Source organism: Microcaecilia unicolor, chromosome 2 (genome assembly GCF_901765095.1).
Source record: "Microcaecilia unicolor chromosome 2, aMicUni1.1, whole genome shotgun sequence".
NCBI lineage: Eukaryota > Metazoa > Chordata > Amphibia > Gymnophiona > Siphonopidae > Microcaecilia > Microcaecilia unicolor.
In genome coordinates this window covers 190641310-190662546 of record NC_044032.1, presented here as the reverse complement: position 1 = coordinate 190662546, position 21237 = coordinate 190641310, and the positions used below count along the sequence as shown (strand labels likewise).

General features: G+C 43.1%; 1 protein-coding gene across 1 annotated transcript in view; it reads left to right on the top strand.

Moving 5' to 3' along the window:
* FBN2 (fibrillin 2) overlaps positions 1-21237 on the top strand; it is a 526098-nt gene that overhangs the window by 201465 nt on the left and 303396 nt on the right. The window contains 5 exon segments of the mRNA XM_030191959.1: positions 5168-5290; positions 11252-11374; positions 16477-16629; positions 19206-19259; positions 20438-20563. Of these exon segments, the coding sequence (XP_030047819.1) occupies positions 5168-5290; positions 11252-11374; positions 16477-16629; positions 19206-19259; positions 20438-20563 (579 nt within the window).

Genomic DNA, 21237 nt, shown 5'->3' with positions numbered 1-21237 from the left:
AATTTGGTTATAGTCCCCACTGTGCCAATAAAGAATTTGTTGGTCCATCTTCCAAACCACCAATCCATATCAAATTTATCATTTAATTGCACAGGAAGATTTCACTCATACTTGCAGGTAATCCCCACTATCCGTTGATTGAAATTCCACTGAAGATCTTGACCGAAATTCAAATGTGTCTGCAAAATTTGACCATACTTGAATTTATTCAACTCTTACTGGAAACCATCATTGCAATGCAGTCATTTTTATATCTCACAAATTGCTGATGCCAGAAGATATCACTTCCAGTTGCTGGCAGGTCATTCATGAACTTTGCTCTTAGTCTCCACATGACATCATGTTTCACCAATAATGTTGTCTTCAGGAGACTAAAACTACAACAGACAAAACATACACTTGTAGAACAGCATACCACGTCTAACTTGATTTAAGCCCCCACTATATAAATATACCAAAAATGAAAATTACCTACCAATCATGATGTTTCAAAAAACTTGCTTGGAAAGTACTGAAATGAGTTCTCACCATGGGGAGCTACAAACAACCAGAGCTACCCCAATGGATTCTGGCCCATACAGCGGAAATGACGATGTTTAAAACCTATGTATGAATCACAATGACACCCATTTAATTTTCTTAGTTAAACCAACTGGCCAACAGTATTCTTTGCTCTCTACGGATTAGGGCTGCTGACACATCACCTCCTCGAGGCAATTGGATTTATTGAAGCACTCCAAAACGCAGATCTTTCACTTCATGCCATGCTTGCTGCCAATGTGCCATGAGGGGTACTTCACTATATTTAAATTTCATTCAAGATCTTCAGTGGAATTTTGATCAAGGGATAGTGGGGGTTACCTGCGTATGAGTGAAATCTTCTTCTGCAGTTACATGATATATTTGATATGGATTGGTGGTTTGGAAGGTGGACTAACATATTCTTTATTGGCACAGTTGGGAATATAACCAAGTTGACTGGTGGCTGTAAAGATTTTAAGAATTGTTGTATTACTGTTATGAATTTCGATCAAGTGTTATGTGCATTTGTGTGTTAAATAGGAGAACAATGATCATGTAATTTAGCATTGAATATGCATGAGATAAACTCGCATGCACTGTCTTCATTGTATGCAAATCTATCTCATGCATATTCATTGTGGATATCCTAAAAAACCTGGTTGGCTGTGTGTGTCGCAGGGACTGGGTTGAGAGCCCCTGCTGTACATTATGCTCCTTGAGGCTGGAGGCTTTCCCCTTGATTCAGATGCAAGCACAAAGAGGAAAACCATTGCTTCACTGCCAACTGAACAGATCCATAGAATAAATATAGTATCGCTGATTTACAGTATTTTGATGTTTAAAAAACGGCAATATCTCCAGAAGCCTAAAAATGTAATTTATGTACATTACTCTCGGGGGACTTACATTCCGTGGTCTTTGAAGTTATTCCAGCAGATTTCCAAAGTTTACTGTACTGGTTCTCAAAACTCAACATCATTTTAAAAGGCCACCATGTCCCTCCTCTGACCTCTGAAAATTATCTCATGTGTTTTCTCTCAGATCTGCCATTTCTGCCCCATTTTGGTACCTAGCATCTGTTAGAACACTTTTCTGTGTCGAAAATTCGCAGAAGTGGCGCAGAAGTGTTCCTAATGTTTGCCACCATATATAGAATTCCCCCATTATTGCACTTTATTTATTTATTTATTTTTATTTTCAGGAGGGGATATGTCATGGGAGGGGAATGGGTACATTAAGGGGTAAATTCTATAAGTGGCATCTAAAAATCATCATCAAAAATTTTATGTGCTGAGCGCTATTCTGTAAAATGTATGTGACCTTTATAGAATAGCACATAGGGTATAAACTGCACTTAAGTTTAGGCACTGGCAATTAACCAGCTCATTTTCGAAAGTGATCGCCGGACATTTTCCGACATAAATCGGGAGATGGCCGGCGATCTCGGAAAAGCGGCCAAATCGGTATAATCGAAAGCCGCTTTTTTGTCAACATCGCCGCTTTCTTGTCGCGTCACCGGCCTAAGTTCAAAGGGGCGTGTCGGCGGTGAAGGCGGGACATGGGCGGGCATGGGCGTGGCTACCAGATGGCCGGCTTTCGGCGATAATGGAAAAAAAAAACGGTGATAAGCAGTATATCGCCGGGTTTACTTGGTCCTTTTATTTTCACGACCAAGCCTCAAAAAGATGCACCAAATGACCAGATGACCACTGGAGAGAATGGGGGAATGACCTCCCCATACTCCCCCAGTGGTCACCAACCCCCTCCCATACTAAAAAAATAAAACTAAAAACCTTTTTTGCCAGCCTGTATGCCAGCCTCAAATGCCGTACCCACCTCCATGACAGCAGAATGTGTTGTATCCTCCGACAGCCTTTCCCTGGTTGCAATGTGGCTCTCGGGTGAGTGTGACACCTTTTCTGTTAGGTGCCCTGCAGAGTCATATTAGCAATGCATTGTGGTGGGTGTAGGGTACTGGGCTGTACTCCCATGGTGCTTTTCCCCCCTGCTAACTGGGTCCATGAGGTAGTGGCCATTTTTGTAAGCCAGTTTTAGATCCCTTTCATTTGTTACCCACGTTAGAGAACGTTATTACCTTGAATGTGGCTGAAAGAGGGCATTGTACAGCATTCTGCCAGCTCTGACCTACTGCTAATCTCAGTACCAGGGACGACTCTTTGCCAGTGGGGCACAACCTCTGATCTGCAGTTAACTGTGAGTAAACGTGCTTATTCAAATAAAGGACTTTTTCAAAGAGATTAGTCTTCAGGTGTCAACTGGTGTGCCAAGGTTATACAGCAGCAACAAGTCCTAGAGGCCTGCGTATATGCAGGTCCCTGGAGCACTTTTAGTGGGTACCGCAGTGCACTTAAGGCAGGCGGACCCAGGCCCATCCCCCCTACCTGTAACACTTGTGCTGGTAATGGAAGCCCTCCAAAACCCACTGTACCCACATGTAGTTGCCCCCTTCACCCCTAAGAGCTTTGGTAGTGTTGTACATTTGTGGGTAGTGGGTTTGGGGGGGGGGGTTGGGGGGCTCAGCACCCAAAGTAAGGGAGCTATGCATGTGGGAGGTTTTTCTGAAGTCCACCGCACTGACCCCTAGGGTGCCCAGCTGGTGTCCTGGCATGTCAGGGGGACCAGTGCCCTATAAATGCTGGCTCCTCCAATGACCAAATGCCTTGGATTTCGGCGGGTTTGAGATGGCCGGCATTTTTTTCCATTATCGCTTAAAAACCAACCCGGCCATCTCAAACCCGGCGAACTCCAAGGCATTTGGCCGGACTAAACGATAATATGGTTCCGGCCAGCTGTAGCGCCGCCACCAACATAGATCGCCGGCGATCTATTTGGCCGGCGACGTTCAATTATGCCCCTCCACATCTCCTAAATTAAGCATGGTTTAGCCGAATTCTGTATTTACGTGTGTAAAATTTTGGAACACCCTCGAATTCCTCTAGTGATGTCCCTTAAAATTTACACACGTTAAGATTTATGTGCAGATCATTATTGAATACGATCTGAATTTAAATCCTAATTAAGGCCAATTAATGTCAATAATTACATAGTAACATAGTAACATAGTAGATGACGGCAGAAAAAGACCTGCATGGTCCATCTAGTCTGCCCAAGATAAACTCATATCTTGAATTTGTACCTGTCTTTTTCAGGGCACAGACCGTATAAGTCTGCCCAGCAGTATTTCCCGCCTCCCAACCACCAGTCCCGTCTCCCATCACCGGCTCTGGTACAGACCGTATAAGTCTGCCCTCCCCTATCCTAGCCTCCCAACCACCAACCCCTCTTCCCCCCACCTGCTCCGCCACCCAATTTCAGCTAAGCTTCTGAGGATTGATGCTGATTGGCTTGTTAAGCAACCAAGTTGCATGCACAAATCGGCTACGCACTCTGATTTGCACGCACAACTTTAGCCTCCATTTATAGCAGGATAACTCAGGGGTAACGTAGGAGCATTTATTGCCTCCTAAATAGGAGGCAGTATTTATTTATTTTATTTATTTGTAGCATTTGTATCCCACATTTTCCCACCTATTTACAGGCTCAATGTGGCTTACATTATGCCGTAATGGCGATCGCCATTTCCGGAACGAGAATTACAGATGATGTTACCTTAAGGTGCATACATGGTAAAATATGATACAATTTGATATTGCAAATAGCTTCCTGAGTGAGTTAATTATAGCATAAGTTGGATAGTCAGCTATAGAGAGTTCGTTTCTGGCATAAGAAATAAAATGATAGTTCGTGTTGCGTAATTTTCATTAGTAGTCATTTGGTTATCAGTCAGGTGTGGGGGATACGGTTTTGTCTAGTTCATTTAAAGTCTGTATGTTAATTTTATTCAAGTCCTACATGCTAACGGAAAAATTAGTGCGAGAGTTGGAAAGGAAGAAAGAAAGAAAATCCTTATAATCCTGGCATTAAAACATGCTAAGATTATATTTTAGCACATTTTAGTAAAAGAGCCTTTCTGTTTCTTGATAAAATTGCTGCTCTCAGCAGTGAGTCTTTTCCCTCCTATATCCCAGAAGCTTTGCCTGGTTTGATTTTGTTTGCAGTCTTTTTCTCAATTGCATTCACAAGTTCAAATTGTCCATGTTGTTAGTACAGTCTATTGGGCAAGCTTGCTAACAGTCGTTTGCTTAATTTGCAGCACTGATAGTAAAATACAGTAAATGATCAGTAACAAGAGAATGTTAATTCGTGATATTTTTCTCTTGTGAATTTTACAGCTAGTAACCGAAATGTAGGTAGTAATGTAATGCACAGGTAATGTAAAGAATTGTGAAGTATTGTAACATCTTCATTGAGCTGTACTTGGTAGTGTGGTGTCTACTTAACTGTGTGTCATTGATTTAGGGGCTCTTTTACTAAAGCTTAGCGTGCACTAACGGAATAAGCGCATTATAAATGCTATGAAGCCTATTTCATGCATATGGGCTTCATAGCATTTACTGCACGCTAATTCCCTTAGTCATGGCCCTTAGTCATCTTATCAAGCAGTGATAAAATTTTGCAAAATATTTGAGACAAATATCTCACACCCAGTAGTTGACTTTCTACGGGTATATACAGCATTAATCGGTCTAACACATATGTTTGCATCTGTTTCTTTCTTCAACAGATCATGATGAATGTGCGACCACCAATATGTGTTTAAATGGGATGTGTATAAATGAGGATGGCAGTTTCAAGTGCATTTGTAAACCAGGGTTCGTGCTGGCCGCCAATGGGCGCTACTGTACTGGTATGTAATAGGGTGTATTTTGTATTGTTTGTATATTGTTTTAGTTTGTGTTTTTATTGTGTCAATGTAATTTTATATGTATTTCAGCTGGGTGCTAATGTAATGTATTGTGACAAGCAGCTAGGATGTGCTTGTCGCATTGGAAAGCAAGGCCTGAATTTGAGAGGGATTGTGCTAGGGGAACCATTTGACATTTACAAAATGGACGCTCCTATGCTGCCACTCAGATGTCCATGTTCCTTGTTTTCAACCATTCATAATTTGAACATTTCAGTTTGTAAAATGGATGTTCATGCTGGACATTTCCAGTACATGGACATCCATCTCCACAAGTATTTTAGAACAGGCTGTATCCCGTTCTAAAATACGTGTGAGTTGGACGAGGATTGTGAAAACAAGACCTTATGAGACTGGGAGACTGGACATCCAAATGGCAGATGAAATTTCATGTGAGCATGTGCAAAGTGATGCATGTAAGCAAAAGGAACCGAAAACTATAGCTACGTGATGTAAAGTTCCATATTAGGAGTCATGGCTCGTTATTCAATTAAATTGTGAGTTCAAATCGGGCATGTGCTCAAATTTGCACAGACAATTTTTGGCAACTTTTATAGAATTAAGGGGTTAGCGCATTTTGGACTCTAAAAGGAGTGATTCCAGCATCAAATGCAAAGAAGCCCATTCAATTCCTATGGGTTTTGTCGCATGGGAATTACTACCATAGGCGCCGACTCCACGAGTGCTGTGGGTGCTCGAGCACCCCCAATATTTTAACCTGCTCAACCTCTTGTCCCTCAACAGTCCTCCGTCCTCGCCTTCCTGCCGCCCAGAATTTAAAACTCATCTTACTTTGCTCGGTCCCATCGGCAGCAGTGAAAGGCGAGCAGGCTTGGCTTCAGCCTTCCCTTCTCTCTCAGTTCTGGTCCTGCCCTCATTTATTGGAGGAGAAGGGGGGGACTGGCACTCGGAGGAGAGGGGGAACTGGCACTTGGAGGAGAGGGAGGGGGCCTGGAACCCGGTGGAGAGGTGGGCCTGGAACTTGGAGGAGAGGGAGGGGGCCTGGAACTCGGAGGAGAGGGAGGGGGCCTGGAACTCGGAGGAGAGGGACGGGGGCCTGGAACTTGGAGGAGAGGGGGAGGGGGAATCCACCACCTGTAAAAAAAAAAAAAAAAAAAAACTTTCAGCACCCCCAATCATTTTAAAAAGTTGGCTCCTATGATTACTACCACAGCTTAGTAAAAGGAGCCCTTTAGTAATAGAGCCCCTTAGTTTCAAAACAGGAGAGAGGTGTGGGAATCAATGCGTTTTATTTATAACTCTTGGGGGGGAGGGAATTAATTTTCTGCTGAAAGGTGTGCAAAATTGGCCAAGCGAGTGACAAACGAGCTTTAGCAGTTCTGTGGGAAACACAGTTAAATTAATTATAGGCCTCTCTGGCTATGAGAAACGATGACTCAAGTTGAGATTTCAAAGAACGCTTTCAAAGGTTTTGCTATTTATGTGTACTCAAAAGTGTTCCTGCCTCAATTACTTGCTGCTCTAGAATTACACAACTTTTACGAACACACCGCCATGTGCACTTTCATAGACTTATATACTGAGATCATTTAAAATAACATTCATTTTAAACAAAGCAAAACTTTAAACATTCAGTGGAACATTGGCCAGAGCAATGAAAAAAAAAAAAAGTAAAAAGTTCATGTGTCAGATATGCATGTTTAACAATATCTGTAGCAAAAGAATTTTCTTTCAGTGAAAAATATAGCAAAGAAAATTATGCCTTTTCTGTCAGTCCTCTTAAAGAAGTAAAGCATAACCTCAAGTTTTGAAAAAATGATTGTTTTTCTTGGTTTTTCATTCAGACATGGTAAAAATGAATGTAGACTGTAATAATTTCATGAAGATATTTCTTTCCCTTCATATTTAGGCATATGACATTATGGGCTAGATTCTACATATCATGCCTAAAAAAATTGTCCCCCCCAAAATTACGCCTAGGCATATTCTATAAGCTACACCTAAATTTAGGCATGGTTTATAGAATACACCCCAATGCCTGTCGGCACGATTAAATTCAGTCGCGGGCAGATATGCCAAGTTAAAACTTGATGTAAATGCCTATGCCTAAATTAGGCATGGAATGGGTATATTCTATAGCAACGCACATAGAGGCGGGCCCTTTTACTAAGGTGCGCACAAAAGCCTGCGCTGGTGCAGGTGCGTGTTTTGGATGTGTGCTGGTTCATTTTCTGAGCGCACCTGGAAAAAAAGGGGATTTTTATAATGTGCCGGAAAATGGACGTGCGGCAAAATGAAAACCAGTTGCACATCCATTTTTGGCCCGAGACCTTAACGCCACCCATTGACTTAGTGGTAAGGTCTCACACGCTAACCGGGTACTAAGCATGCAGCATGCGCCAACTGCTGATTACCGCCGCTTAAGTGCCTCGCGGTAGAAAACAGAAAATATTTTCTACTGCATGCTTTGGGCACAGGCACCAAAAATGGAATTGCTGCCTGGGGCATGCGGTAGTGCCAATTTGACATGTGTTGGATGTGCATAGGTGCTTACGCTCCTTTGTTAAAGGGCTTCATAGTTTTTAGTTATGCCCATGACCCGCCCATTCCACGCTCATGGCCATGCCCCGTTCTTAACGATGCATCTTTGCAGAAAACGTTTAGACAGTTGTGGGTGTAAATTCTAATTAATGCCAATTAGTGTCAATAGTTGCTTGCTGATTGGCTTGTTAAGCTAATTAAGTTGCATGCGCAAATCCAGAATATCACTGGATTTGTGCACACAATGCAAATCGCACGATATAGAATCTGGGGGTGTATGCCGACTCATGCTTACACCCCCAGATTCTATATCGTGGGACTGTGGGTCAGTCTTTATCATTTACAGAAATGCTAAGTAAAAGGTTGACTCGTCTGCATATTGATAGAGAATAAGCAATGGCATGCAATGCATCAAGAAAACATGGACAGCTTAGTGACATGGAATCACTGTTTCTTGTGTAAAGCTATAAAATGGAATTGATGAGTAGAGGTTAGGTAGCCTAATGCTTAGAGCAGTGGACTGAGAAACAGGGAAGCCAGGCTTTTAAATGTCCCTTCTGCTGCAGACCTGCCTTATGACCTTGGACAAGTCACTTTCCATTGTTTTAGATACACACTTAGGACCCTGTTTACTAACTTGAGGCATGGGGATGTGTGTAAGCAAAGAAGATGGGCTTCTTCCTGATTTTCAAGCATTGTAACTCACATTTTAACTTTTCAATGCATGCAAATCAATTTTGTGCACATTAATTTGTAGGTTAATGTGCTTCAAATTGTGTATACATCATATTTATTAAGGTGTACTGATGAGCCATAAAAATATTAACAAATGCATATCCCGTATCCCTACTACAGTAAAAAAGCGTACTGCAGGTTAGTAAATCTAATGGGAAATATGTTTTGTAGCTATAGCCAGTGACGTGCAGTTTGGTCCTGCCTTCTTTTAAAATGTCCTGTGACTAGCCTTCCCCACCTCCACTCCTGAATCTATTTTATAATTTAATCCCGGATGTTTGTTTATTTAAAAAGCTTGATATCCCGCTCACCCTTCCCAGACCAAAGTGGTTTACAATATAATACATATAAAACCATAATAAAAGAAAAGGGAACCTCATAAATCAGGGGTTCCCAAACCTCAACTTAAGGCCTACCCGTTTTCTAAGGCTTTTGTCTCAAACTGGGTTCCGCCGCCCGCTGGTTCATCTGTGGCCTCATGATGATGTCATCCTCTGCCTCTTTACTTGTTGGATACTCCTTTACCTTTTAAATGTACATCTCCTTTCCTGAAAACAACAGGGCAACCGGTCTGCAAACTCCAAAATGGAAACACAAAAGAGCAGATTGATAAGAGAGAAATATCAATTTATTAACAAAAATATTCAGAATCAGCCCGACTCAGGCCGTGTTTCGCCCAGCAGGGCTGCGTCAGGGGCTATATAATATTCTTTTACTGTCGAGGAAGATTAATATCGCTGTATAAAATGTCTAGAAGATGTGGAAGCATATATCTTCAAAGGGTTATGCAAAAAAACAGCATACCGGATAAGTTATAAAAGGGAGCGACGCAAGGTCCGTCCTGCACCCACACAACTCTGAAATGCTGAAATGTGGGCTTCCTCTCATTTGCCGTGTGGTAATTGCTAGCGCATCTTTGTAAAAGAAGCCCATAATATTAGTTAAATTGTTAACCAGTTGAAAAAGAAATTTAGTATCCATTACATCAGTACCTATTTTCTTAGTTTAAAAGGAGCTTCTTTTAGATTTAAGAGCTCCCTTATATGCCTAGGCGTATTCTCTAAAGTACATCTATATTTTATAGAATAGGCTTAAGTTTCTGCATGGTATATAGAATACGCCAAGCGCCTTTCCATGCGACCAAGTTTAGTCACAGCCATTTACACCATGTTTAATTGGCGTAAATCCTGATGCCTAAATTAGGTGCAGAGCGGGTGTATTCCAGTGGCGTAGCCACAGGTGGGCCTTGGGCACAGGCCCACCCAACATTAGCACACGTTTAGCGGTAGCCGGTGGGGATCCCAAACTCCGCCAGCTGAAGACTTCCCCCTGATGGTAACGAAAACGCTACTGTCCACAATACCGGCACTAGCGCATGCTCAGCTTTCAGCACATGCCTGCTACAGACTGCCAAGGTGGAAAGGAGGGGGGGGGGGTGAAGGGAACACTTGGTGCCCACCTACTTCTTGCCTAGGCCCACCCAAAATCTGTTGTCTGGCTACGCCTCTGGTGTACTCTATAACAACATGCATAGATTTTAGAAATGCCCACACCGCAGCCATGGCCATGCCCCTTTAAAACTATGCAACTTAGAATTTAAGTGTACCACGTTACAGAACACGCTTATCAAGTTGTGTGCATAAATCTTAATTAATGTCAATTAGTGCTGACAATTGCTTGTTAGCATCCAACTAACATCACTGATTACTAGTTTACTAATTAAGTTACAAGCATTGTTATAGAATATACCTTAATTTGTGTGTGGAAATTAAGGTGCCATATACAGAATCCTGTGGTTAGTGTGCACTAATTCTGTTAGTGCACATTAAACTTTAGTAAAAGGGCACCTATGTGTTTTGTACCACCACCACAGGTGGCGCTAGATATTTTTCCTTGCCGGCACTGAATGGACACCAGAAACACTGTGGAGAACTTGCAGACACTATATACTGTGAGAGCATGATGGTGTGAGCTCATGCAAGCCATTTTCAGCTTCATAGGTACTCTTGGGTACCCTTTTTTTCAGATGTTTTACATTACTACATTTTGGGACGTTGCTGTTGATGTGCTATATATTTTTGAAGGCTTATAGAATGCCTTGGTTAGGTGGTGTAGATATGTCCATTTTATAATAGGCTGCTATGTTTAGTCCTGCATTTGTAAAATATGTCACAAGCTCTCTGGACATTTTGCCTAAAACGTCTATATGCTGACATCCACAACTTTTCTAAAATGGTGCCTGCACATTTTATAGGGCCAAAATATCAGTTTTTTGCTTTAAATAATGACATCCAAGGAAGAGGTTTATTTAAATTCATTTATAAACTGGACTGTAAGAACTCTTGGACTTTTATCATTGACATTTTTCCTGGTTCCTTCACATTATGGTCTATTATAGGTTCTTTGGTCCAAATATCTAGATCATTTTCCCTTGGTGTTTTATAGCCATACATTTTTATCTGGATTTGTTGTTTGATACTTTGCTATTAATGATTTTTTTTAACCACTGATTTGCTGAAATCAAGTTTCAGACCCCACCAGATTTATAGCACTTGTCCTTCTTACCCGAGTCACTGAGTGAAGCTTTTAGTGACTGAGCTGAAGCTGATTTGATTAGCAATCAGATATATTTAGCCTGTTCAGTTCTCCTGTGGTTCTTTCTTTCAGATATTGATGAATGCCATACTCCGGGAATCTGCATGAATGGCCACTGCATCAATACTGAAGGATCGTTTCGCTGTGACTGCCCACCAGGCTTGGCTGTTGGAGTAGATGGTCGTGTTTGTATAGGCAAGTCAGACATTTGACGACTTACATCATCTCTCTTTTGCTCATTCTGGGGTCCTTTTACTAAGCTGCGTAGGTGCCTACACATGCCCAATGCGTGTCAATTTGAAGTTACCGCACGGCTACCGCGTGGCCGTTGTGGTAATTTCATTTTTGACTTGTGTCTGCTACGCGTACTGGAAAATAACTTTTATTTTCTGGCGCGCGGCAGAAACCAGGCAGTATTCACCGTTCTATGCGCTTAGATGATTCTTGTACAGTTAACGCGTGAGACCTTACCGCTAAGTCAACGGCTGGCAGTAAGGTCTCAGACCCAAAATGGACGTGTGCCAATTTTTATTTTGCCACATGTCCATTTTCGGTAAAAATTTTAAAAGGCCTTTTTTTTTTTACAGGCGCACTGAAAAATGGATCTGCGCACACCCAAAACACGCGCCTATACTAGCGCAGCCCATTTTTCGGTGCACCTTAGTAAAATGACCCCTCTATTGTGACCTAAGGAAGGATATGTTAGTTCCTGAAGCTAATCAAGAAATGCATTGCTAGTTCAATTAATATGTATCACTTTCGATTTGTTTGTTTTTGTAGGATGTTTTGCCCAAGCGATAGCAGCTATTGGGGAATCTGTCTGTATGCATAAGCACAAAGATACACACATAAACATATACAACAACACACAAAATTAAAAAGATAATCAGGTACATACATAGACAGAGACACAAAAAGACATAGACACGCACAAATATATACAAAGGCACATACACAAATAAACACACACACACACACATGCCTCATACAGCCCCTGTTATTCTAACAAAATGCAGTCTATGATTTATTTTATTTATTTATTTGTTACATTTATACCCCACATTTTCCCACCTATTTGCAGGCTCAATGTGGCTTACATATTACCGTGAGGCGGTATCTATCTCCGGTGATGAAACAAATACAGAGTAATGTTATAGTCAGTGAAATAAATATGTTACAAACACAGTAGGGAATCATAGAAAAGAGGGGTTATAATGTGATCATTATAAGTTTTGTTTGTTGTATTGCTGAGTTAAGCATTTAAGTTCGATCAGAAGGATGTGCCTTTTCGAATTTAGTGATTTCCGGAAGCTGAGGTGGTCGTATGTTGTCTTTACGGCTTTTGGTAGTGCATTCCAGAGTTGCGTACTTATATAGGAGAAGCTGGATCTATAAATTGGTTTGTACTTAAGACCTTTGCAGCTAGGGTGGTGAAGATTTAAGTATGTTCGTGATGATCTAGTTGAGTTTCTGGTTGGCAGGTCTATGAGGTCATACATATATCCTGGGACATCGCCATAGATAATCTTGTGGACCAGGGTGCAGACTTTAAAAGTAATACGTTCTTTAATTGGGAGCCAATGTAGCTTTTCTCGAAGGGGGTTGGCACTTTTGAATTGCGATTTTCCAGATATGTCTGGCTGCTGTATTTTGGGCGGTCTGTAACTTCCTTATGAGTTGGTCTTTGCATCCCAAGTAAATTCTTGGGATGCAAATGTCCTTTCACACTCGGTCTCCCAACAAGATATGCATAGTTTGCAAATGGAGGAAAGGGAAATGCGCCATTTTGTCACACTATAAAACAGCAATTCTATAACCTGGACCTCCACATTTATGTGGGTAAATATGTAGAATATTAACACATGAATATGTGCGCACATATCTGTGTAAATGTTAGCAGGGTGCCTATGCACTATTCTGCAAATTCCTTCTTTACAAGCCGCACTAGCGTTTTTACCCACGGTAGAAATCAGCTGGCAGTAAATGACGAGATGCCCATTGGAATATAATGGGTGTCTCGGCATTTACCGCCAGCTGATTTCTACTGCAAGCTAAAAACGTGACCACGACTTAGTCACTTTAATATTCCCTTATCTCTTGTTTGTCCTGTTTGTCTGTCCTAATTAGATTGTAAGCTCTGTTGAGCAGGGGCTGTCTCTTCATGTTCAAGTGTACAGTGCTGCGTACGTCTAGTAGCGCTATAGAAATGATAAGTAGTAGTAGTAAATGACCCCCTCAGTGTGGATTTGCAAGGGGCATACACAGGAGCAGCACATAGGTGGGACATAGGTGAGACTACTACTACTACTACTATTTAGCATTTCTATAGCGCTACAAGGCATACGCAGCGCTGCACAAACATAGAAGAAAGACAGTCCCTGCTCAAAGAGCTTACAATCTAATAGACAAAAAATAAATAAAGTAAGCAAATCAAATCAATTAATGTGAACGGGAAGGAAGAGAGGAGGGTAGGTGGAGGCAAGTGGTTACAAGTGGTTACGAGTCAAAAGCAATGTTAAAGAGGTGGGCTTTCAGTCTAGATTTAAAGGTGGCCAAGGATGGGGCAAGACGTAGGGGCTCAGGAAGTTTATTCCAGGCGTAGGGTGCAGCGAGACAGAAGGCGCGAAGTCTGGAGTTGGCAGTAGTGGAGAAGGGAACAGATAAGAAGGATTTATCCATGGAGCGGAGTGCACGGGAAGGGGTGTAGGGAAGGACGAGTGTGGAGAGATACTGGGGAGCAGCAGAGTTAATACATTTATAGGTTAGTAGAAGAAGTTTGAACAGGATGCGAAAAAGGATAGGGAGCCAGTGAAGGGTCTTGAGGAGAGGGGTAGTATGAGTAAAGCGACCCTGGCGGAAGATGAGACGGGCAGCAGAGTTTTGAACCGACTGGAGAGGGGAGAGGTGACTAAGTGGGAGGCCAGCAAGAAGCAGATTGCAGTAGTCTAAACGAGAGGTGACAAGGGTGTGGACGAGGGTTTTGGTAGAGTGCTCGGAAAGAAAGGGGCGGATTTTACGGATGTTGTAAAGAAAGAAACGACAGGTCTTGGCAATCTGCTGGATATGAGCAGAGAAGGAGAGAGAAGAGTCAAAGATGACCCCAAGGTTTCGAGCTGAGGAGACAGGGAGAATGAGAGAGCCATCAACAGAAATAGAAAACGGGGGGAGCGGGGAGGTGGGTTTGGGGGGGAAAATGAGAAGCTCGGTTTTGGTCATATTTAATTTCAGGTGGCGTTGAGACATCCAGACAGCAATGTCAGACAAGCATGCTGAAACTTTGGTTTGGATGCAAGGTGAGATATCAGGGGTAGAAAGGTAGATTTGGGAGTCATCAGCATAGAGATGGTAGGAAAAGCCATGGGATGAGATTAATGAACCAAGGGAAGAAGTGTAGATAGAAAAGAGGAGGGGACCAAGAACAGAACCCTGAGGTACGCCGACAGGCAGAGGGATAGAAGTAGAAGAGGATCCACCAGAGTGAACACTAAAGGTGCGGAGGGAGAGGTAGGAAGAGAACCAGGAAAGGATAGAGCCCTGGAATCCAAGACTCCCATTAACACACAAAACGTACAGAATACTGTAAGTTACATGCGTCTTTACCACATTTTGGCACCAGGTTTTATGGTTGGTGTATCTGCCGGCACCTAAGGGTTAGGCATGCCAATGCTGGATTTCACTAGTAATCTATAACAGAATCAAGGCACCTAGATTCCATTCTAGAATAGGCACTTACCATGTGGCATCAGGGTGCCCATTTATAGAATTGCCCTCTAAGTGTGCACTTATCAACTTGTTATCTTCCCTTAACCTTTATTTCTGTGCATTCAAGTGGACTAAGATGGCAGCCACACTACATATTTATATAAGGAAGATTAGTATTAAAAAAAACATCTATAGCTTCCAAACTTGTAAAACTGTACAGATTAGTAATTTGTGGCTGGGAGGCACTAACTTTTTATTGTACATAATGTCGTCAGTCTGTTTTTGGTATAACTATGGAAACAGTGGGTGGCAATATAAGTTACACCCTGTAATATGGGAAAGAATAACCGCATGTTACTTTATTTTGAATACGTAGCTACTGACAACTGAACATTTTCTAATACCATAACGCTTAATCCTTGCATGCTTTTTAAAATCATATTTCTTCCGCTCCAATGTAACTTTTGATTTAAAGGGAGAGGGGCATGGCTGTAATATTATATGCAACTACAGCACCAAAAACATGGGTGCGGAATTAGAAATTAATAAGAATAAACCAGCATAAGCTAATCTACAATATGAAAACAATGACTAATGTTTATAAATAGGAAGGAAATGCCTCAAACAGCTCAAAATCTTGCAGATTTAAAGAGCTGAGTTGATCACAGCGATCTTCACTTCGTCATTGGCATCATTGTTCATCATTGGTGAACATGACAGGCACTGAGGATTTTGAGCGCAGTCTGCAGAAAATTGCCCCGCCATCTGGGATACTGAAGCAGCTGAGCGAAATGCTGGCCATCGTTGGCCAGGGGTATGGAGAGTCTAAAGAAACGGCTCTGATGTTCACTCTATACGCTATATGTATTTTACTGGGTTAAGTGCTTTTATTTTTGCATTACCAGTAATTGTTGGACTATGAACACTAGAAGATAGCACAGATTGTACTACACAAAAAATTGTTTGATAAATTATTGGACAAAAAATTTTGATAAAAAAAGATAAATATTTTTTTGGGAAGGTTTTTGCCAATGATAAAGTGAAGATCGCTGTGATCAACTCAGCTCTTTAAATCTTTTCCTTCCTATTTATAAATATTTTGATATAATTGTTTTATAAAATATGATGTGTGCACATTTGCTTCTGTTCTCGCCTTCAACCTAGGTGTGATTTCTGCAGGATTTGTGCTAGTATTATAGAAAGACACACAGATGTCTCTGTATCTTTATAAAATAAGCAAAAATAGATGCCTTTCTGCCCTATTAACCTAGGCACTTGTTACTCTCTTAGGACCCTGTTTACAAAGGCATGTTAGCATTTTTAGCGCACGTTAACCATGTAGATGCCCTATAATATTGCTGTGGGCGTCTGCACGGTTAGCGCACGCTAATTTTTAACGTGCACTAAAAACACTAGTGCACCTTTGTAAACAGGGTCTGAGTTCTGTTTTCACAGCAGACTCTTTCATAACCTTCAGCATAGTATTACTTTTTAGATGAAAGCGTTTTCTGTGACTTGACTTCTGGGTGCCATTGTCTAATTTTATAATGTTGTTTGATAGGTTTTTTTTTTACTTCTTTGGTACCCCTTCTTAGATACCCACATGCGTAGTGCATGCTATGGAGGAATCAAAAAGGGACTGTGCATTCGCCGTTTCCCAGGCGCTGTGACTAAGTCTGAGTGTTGCTGTGCCAATCCGGATTACGGCTTTGGAGAACCTTGCCTGTCATGTCCTGGCAAAAACTCAGGTAAACTTCCAGTGTTCTTATGTCACAACCAAGAGAGCTTGCTGCCTTCCCATCTCTCTCGAATGAATTGTTACGATATTGTTCCTAACAAAGACATTCCGTATATCTGTAGGCAGCAGGCCTTTTGTGGGTTGTGCAAGTCACTAGCTTGTACTTGTTTTTCTGGCAGTATCGTATATCTGTTAGTAGATGAAATGATGCTGCCGTAAGCCTGAGTGGATGCTTGAGCCTCTCATAATCATGTTGGAGAATATTTGGGAGAAGGGTCACCTGTTTCTATTTGTCCAGCCACCCTTTAGTTCAGGACTGTTGTTATCTGTTCATTTTTAAAAGTGATTGATTGCAACACTCTTTTTGATATTGAGGATTTATATTTAAAAAATACAAATCAAAACAAGACAATTGTGCACTTAGCAATTCATGGATCCCTTTTACTAAGCACCAAAAAGCACTGCTGCGGGTTGCGCTGAGACATCCCGCTGTAGTATGCCGATCACCGCACAGTACTCCTGCGCTAAAAATAGGTTTTAAGTTTTTTAGCGTGGGAGGCATGTCTGTGGGTGGAACGTAGGCGTGCCCTGCGTTAATCTGGTAGCACAAGTACATTGCCGTGAGCTGCCCGATTAGCATGGGATTAGCGTGGGAGCCCTTACTGCCTGGTAAACAGGTGGCGGTAAAGGCTCTCACGCCGATGGCCATGCGCTACTTGGAAAATTAGTGAGTTGTCATTACGGGAAAAAATACGAATGCGGCTATTTTACCACCACACTAAGGGGTCCTTTTGCTGAGGTACACTGAAAAATGGCCTGTGGTAGTGTAGACACGTGTTTTGGGCACGTGCAGAATCATTTTTCAATGGACCTGCAAAAAAATGCCTTTTTAAAATTTTTCCGAAACTGGACATTCGGCAAAATGGAAATTGCTGTGTGTCCATTTTGAGTCTGAGATCTTACCACCAGCCATTGACCTATCGGTAAAGTCTCATGCACTAACTGAGCGGTAATGACCTGCACGCATCAAATGTCACTTGACGTGTGCCCAATACGCACATCTGAAAATAAAAATTATTTTTCAGACGTGCGAATTGGATGCGCCCCAAAAATGAAATTACCACGTGAGCCACGCAGTAGCTAGGCAGTAACTCCATTTTGGCACGCATTGGGCATGCGTGGACACTTATGCGGCTTAGTAAAAGGGCCCCTAAAAGTGGCCTCATCATATAGCATGGGCCAATTTTTAGCTCATCTTGTTAAAAGGGCCCCCATATCTCTAATACATTGTTACAAAATATATTCCTTCTCAATTATATAGACCTGAGGCTCATTCTCAAAGCATACAGACTTACAAAGTTATTTAGGTTACTATCAGGCTTATTTTCGAAAGTGATCGCCGGCCATTTCCCGCCATAAATCGGGAGATGGCCGGCGATCTCTCAAAAGCGGCAAAATCGGTATAATGGAAAGCGGCTTTTTTGACAGCATCACCGCTTTCCCGTCGCCTCACCAGCGAAAGTTCAAGGGGGCATGTCGGGGGCGTGTTGGCGGTGTAGCGAAGGCGGGCATGGGCGTGGCTACCAGATGGCCGGCTTTCGCGGATAATGGGAAAAAAGTGGCGTTAAGCAGAATTTCGCTGGGTTTACTTGGTCCTTTACTTTTCACGACCAAGCCCCAATTGACCAGATGACTACCGGAGGGAATGGGGGATGGCCTCCCCGTAGTCCCCCAGTGGTCACCAACTCCCTCCCACACTAAAAAAAATCAAAATAAAATACTTTTTTGCCAGCCTCTATGCCAGCCTGAAATGTCATACCCAGCTCCCTGACAGCAGTATGCAGGTCCCTGGAGCAGTTTTTAATGGGTGCAGTGCGCTCCAGGCAGGCAGACCCAGGTCCACCCCCCCCCCCCCCCACCTCTTATTTGTGGTGCTAAGTGTTGAGCCCTTCAATCTCCCCCCAAAACCCACTGTACCCACATGTAGGTGCCCCCCTTCAGCCATAAGGGCTATGGTAATGGTGTAGAGTTGTGGGGAGTGGGTTTGGGGGGGGTTTGGGGGGCTGAGCACCCAAGGGAAGGGAGCTATGCACCTGGGAGCTATTTGTATTTTGTTTTTAAATTTTTAGAAGTGCCCCCTAGAGTGCCCTGTTGGTGTCCTGGCATGTCAGGGGGACCAGTGCACTAGAAATGCTGGTTCCTCCCACGACCAAATGCCTTGGATTTCGCCGGGTTTGAGATGGCCGGCATTTTTTTCCATTATCGCTGAAAAACAAAACCAGCGATCTCAAACCTGGCGAACTCTGGCATTTGGCCGGACTAAACCGTATTATCAAAAAAAAAAGATGGCCGGCTATTTTTTCGATAATATGGTTCCGGCCAGCTGGTGCGCCGCCGCCAAAATAGATCGCCAGCAATCTATTTTGCCAGCGACGTTCGATTATGCCCCTCCACGGAACTTTGTAAGTCTACGTGCTTTGAAAATGGGCACTAGAACCTATTGTATGAGACGTATAATGCAATGAAGTGTTACTGTGCTCAATAGATCTTGATTATTTTCTAATGTCTCTTTTTTTTCTGGGGCAGCGGAGTTTCAGGGTCTGTGCAGCAGTGGTGTAGGTCTCACAGTGGATGGAAGAGGTAATGCTCTTTTATGTTATTTCATTTTTTGGACTCTATCACAAAGCACTGTCCCTCTCATTTTATAACTTGGCACCTAATGATAGGTGATGACCCTCCCACTTCATATTGTAATGGCTTTTCATTTCTACCAGGGGCGTAGCCAGATTTTGACGGGAGGGGGGTCCACAGCCTGAGGTAAGGGGGCACATTTTAGCCCCCCACCGGTGCCATCGACCCCCCGCCACTTTTGACCCCCCCCCTCCCGCTGCCACCAACCCTCCCCCGCCACAATCGACCCCCCCTCCGCTGCCGCCAATGTTCCCCTGCCCCCACCAGGTAACTTTGCTGGCGGGGGTCCCCAACCCCCGCCAGCCGAAGTCCTCTTCAGTGCCGGTTTACTCTGGCGCGTTGCTGATCTGGATTCTGTTTCTGTGAGTCCTGACGTCTGTACGTTCCTACATTCCTATGTGCGAACGTCAGGAGTTCAGAAAGTACTCACAGAAACAGAATCCAGATCAGAACACGCCGGAGACCGTCGCTGAAGAGGATTTCGGCTGGTGGGGGTAGGCGACCCCTGCCAGAAAAGGTATCTGGCGGCGGCGGGGGAACAAAGTTCCGTGGAGGGGCATAATCGAACGTCGCTGGCAAAATAGATTGCCGGCGATCTATTTTGGCGGCAGCGCAACAGCTGGCCAGAACCATATTATTGAAAAAATGGCCGGCGAGGGCGCATGGCGTATGGGCTCAGGAAGTCTGCCTGGAACAGACTTCCTGAGCTCATATGCCATGCGCCCTCGCTGCCCATTTTCAAGTCCTTACTCAAGGCCCATCTCTTCTCCCTTGCTTTTGGTGCCTAACCACCTTCCCATTCCTGATACCTACACTGACTACATAGTTTTTACCTTTAGATTGTAAGCTCTCTTGAGCAGGGACTGTCCTTCCCCATGTTTAAACTTGTACAGCGCTGCGTAACCCTGGCAGCGCTATAGAAATGCTAAGTAGTAGTAGTAGTAGTAGGGTTGGTGGCAGGAGGGGAGGTCGATAGTGATGGGGGAGGGTCGGCGGCGGGGGGGGGGTTAAAGTAGGGGGGCCAGGGCTAAATCTGTGGGGGCCCATCTAGCTACACCCCTGATTTCTACAATTGTGCAATTCAGTGATGCATTATAGCCACATAACCCTGTCCTGGTTTAATACAGATATTAATGAATGTGCACTGGACCCTGACATTTGCTCCAATGGAATTTGTGAAAACCTTCGCGGAAGCTATCGTTGTAATTGTAACACTGGATATGAAACAGACATCTCTGGTAGAAACTGTGTTGGTAAGTAACTGTGTCTGTATGACGTGGATTGTGACGGAAGAGAGAAAAAGCATGTTCAATTTTGATACAAAAAAACAGATTTGCCTTAAATTTCAGCATATTAATGTTATTTCCTTCAGTGAAGTAGTAGGGTAATACTCCATGAGAATCGGGTTGTATGTCGAGTACTGTACTTGTAAATAGCGCTCCTTTAAAAAAATATTTTCAGGGTTTTTCTTTCCATATTGAGAGCAATATTCATAGCTGCCCTTTCTGCTAGTAAAAATGCCTTTTGCCTGTGAAATGGGGGGGTGGGGTGGGGGAGGGTCAATATTAACCAGCATGCCTGCCAGTAAAATTATGCTCACTGCTCAACAACACATGCTCTAACTTGCAAACTCTGGGTCCGTTTTACCAAGTTGCAGCAAAAGGGGGCCTGCGCTGGTGTTGGCTTGTGTTATTGACGCGTGCTGAGGCCCCCTCTTACAACAGCTGGATAAAAGGTAGGTCTTTCTTTTCTGCAGAAAATGGCCGTTCGGCATGTAAAGCACTTGCCGCGCAGCCATTTTGGGGGGAGCCCTTACCGCCACCCATTGAGATGGCAGTAAGGGCTCCCACCCGAGTACACACCGGGACAGCTGCAAACAGCAGTTGTAGATGCAGGACTGGGAGGAAGGGAAGCTGGTACTGATTTG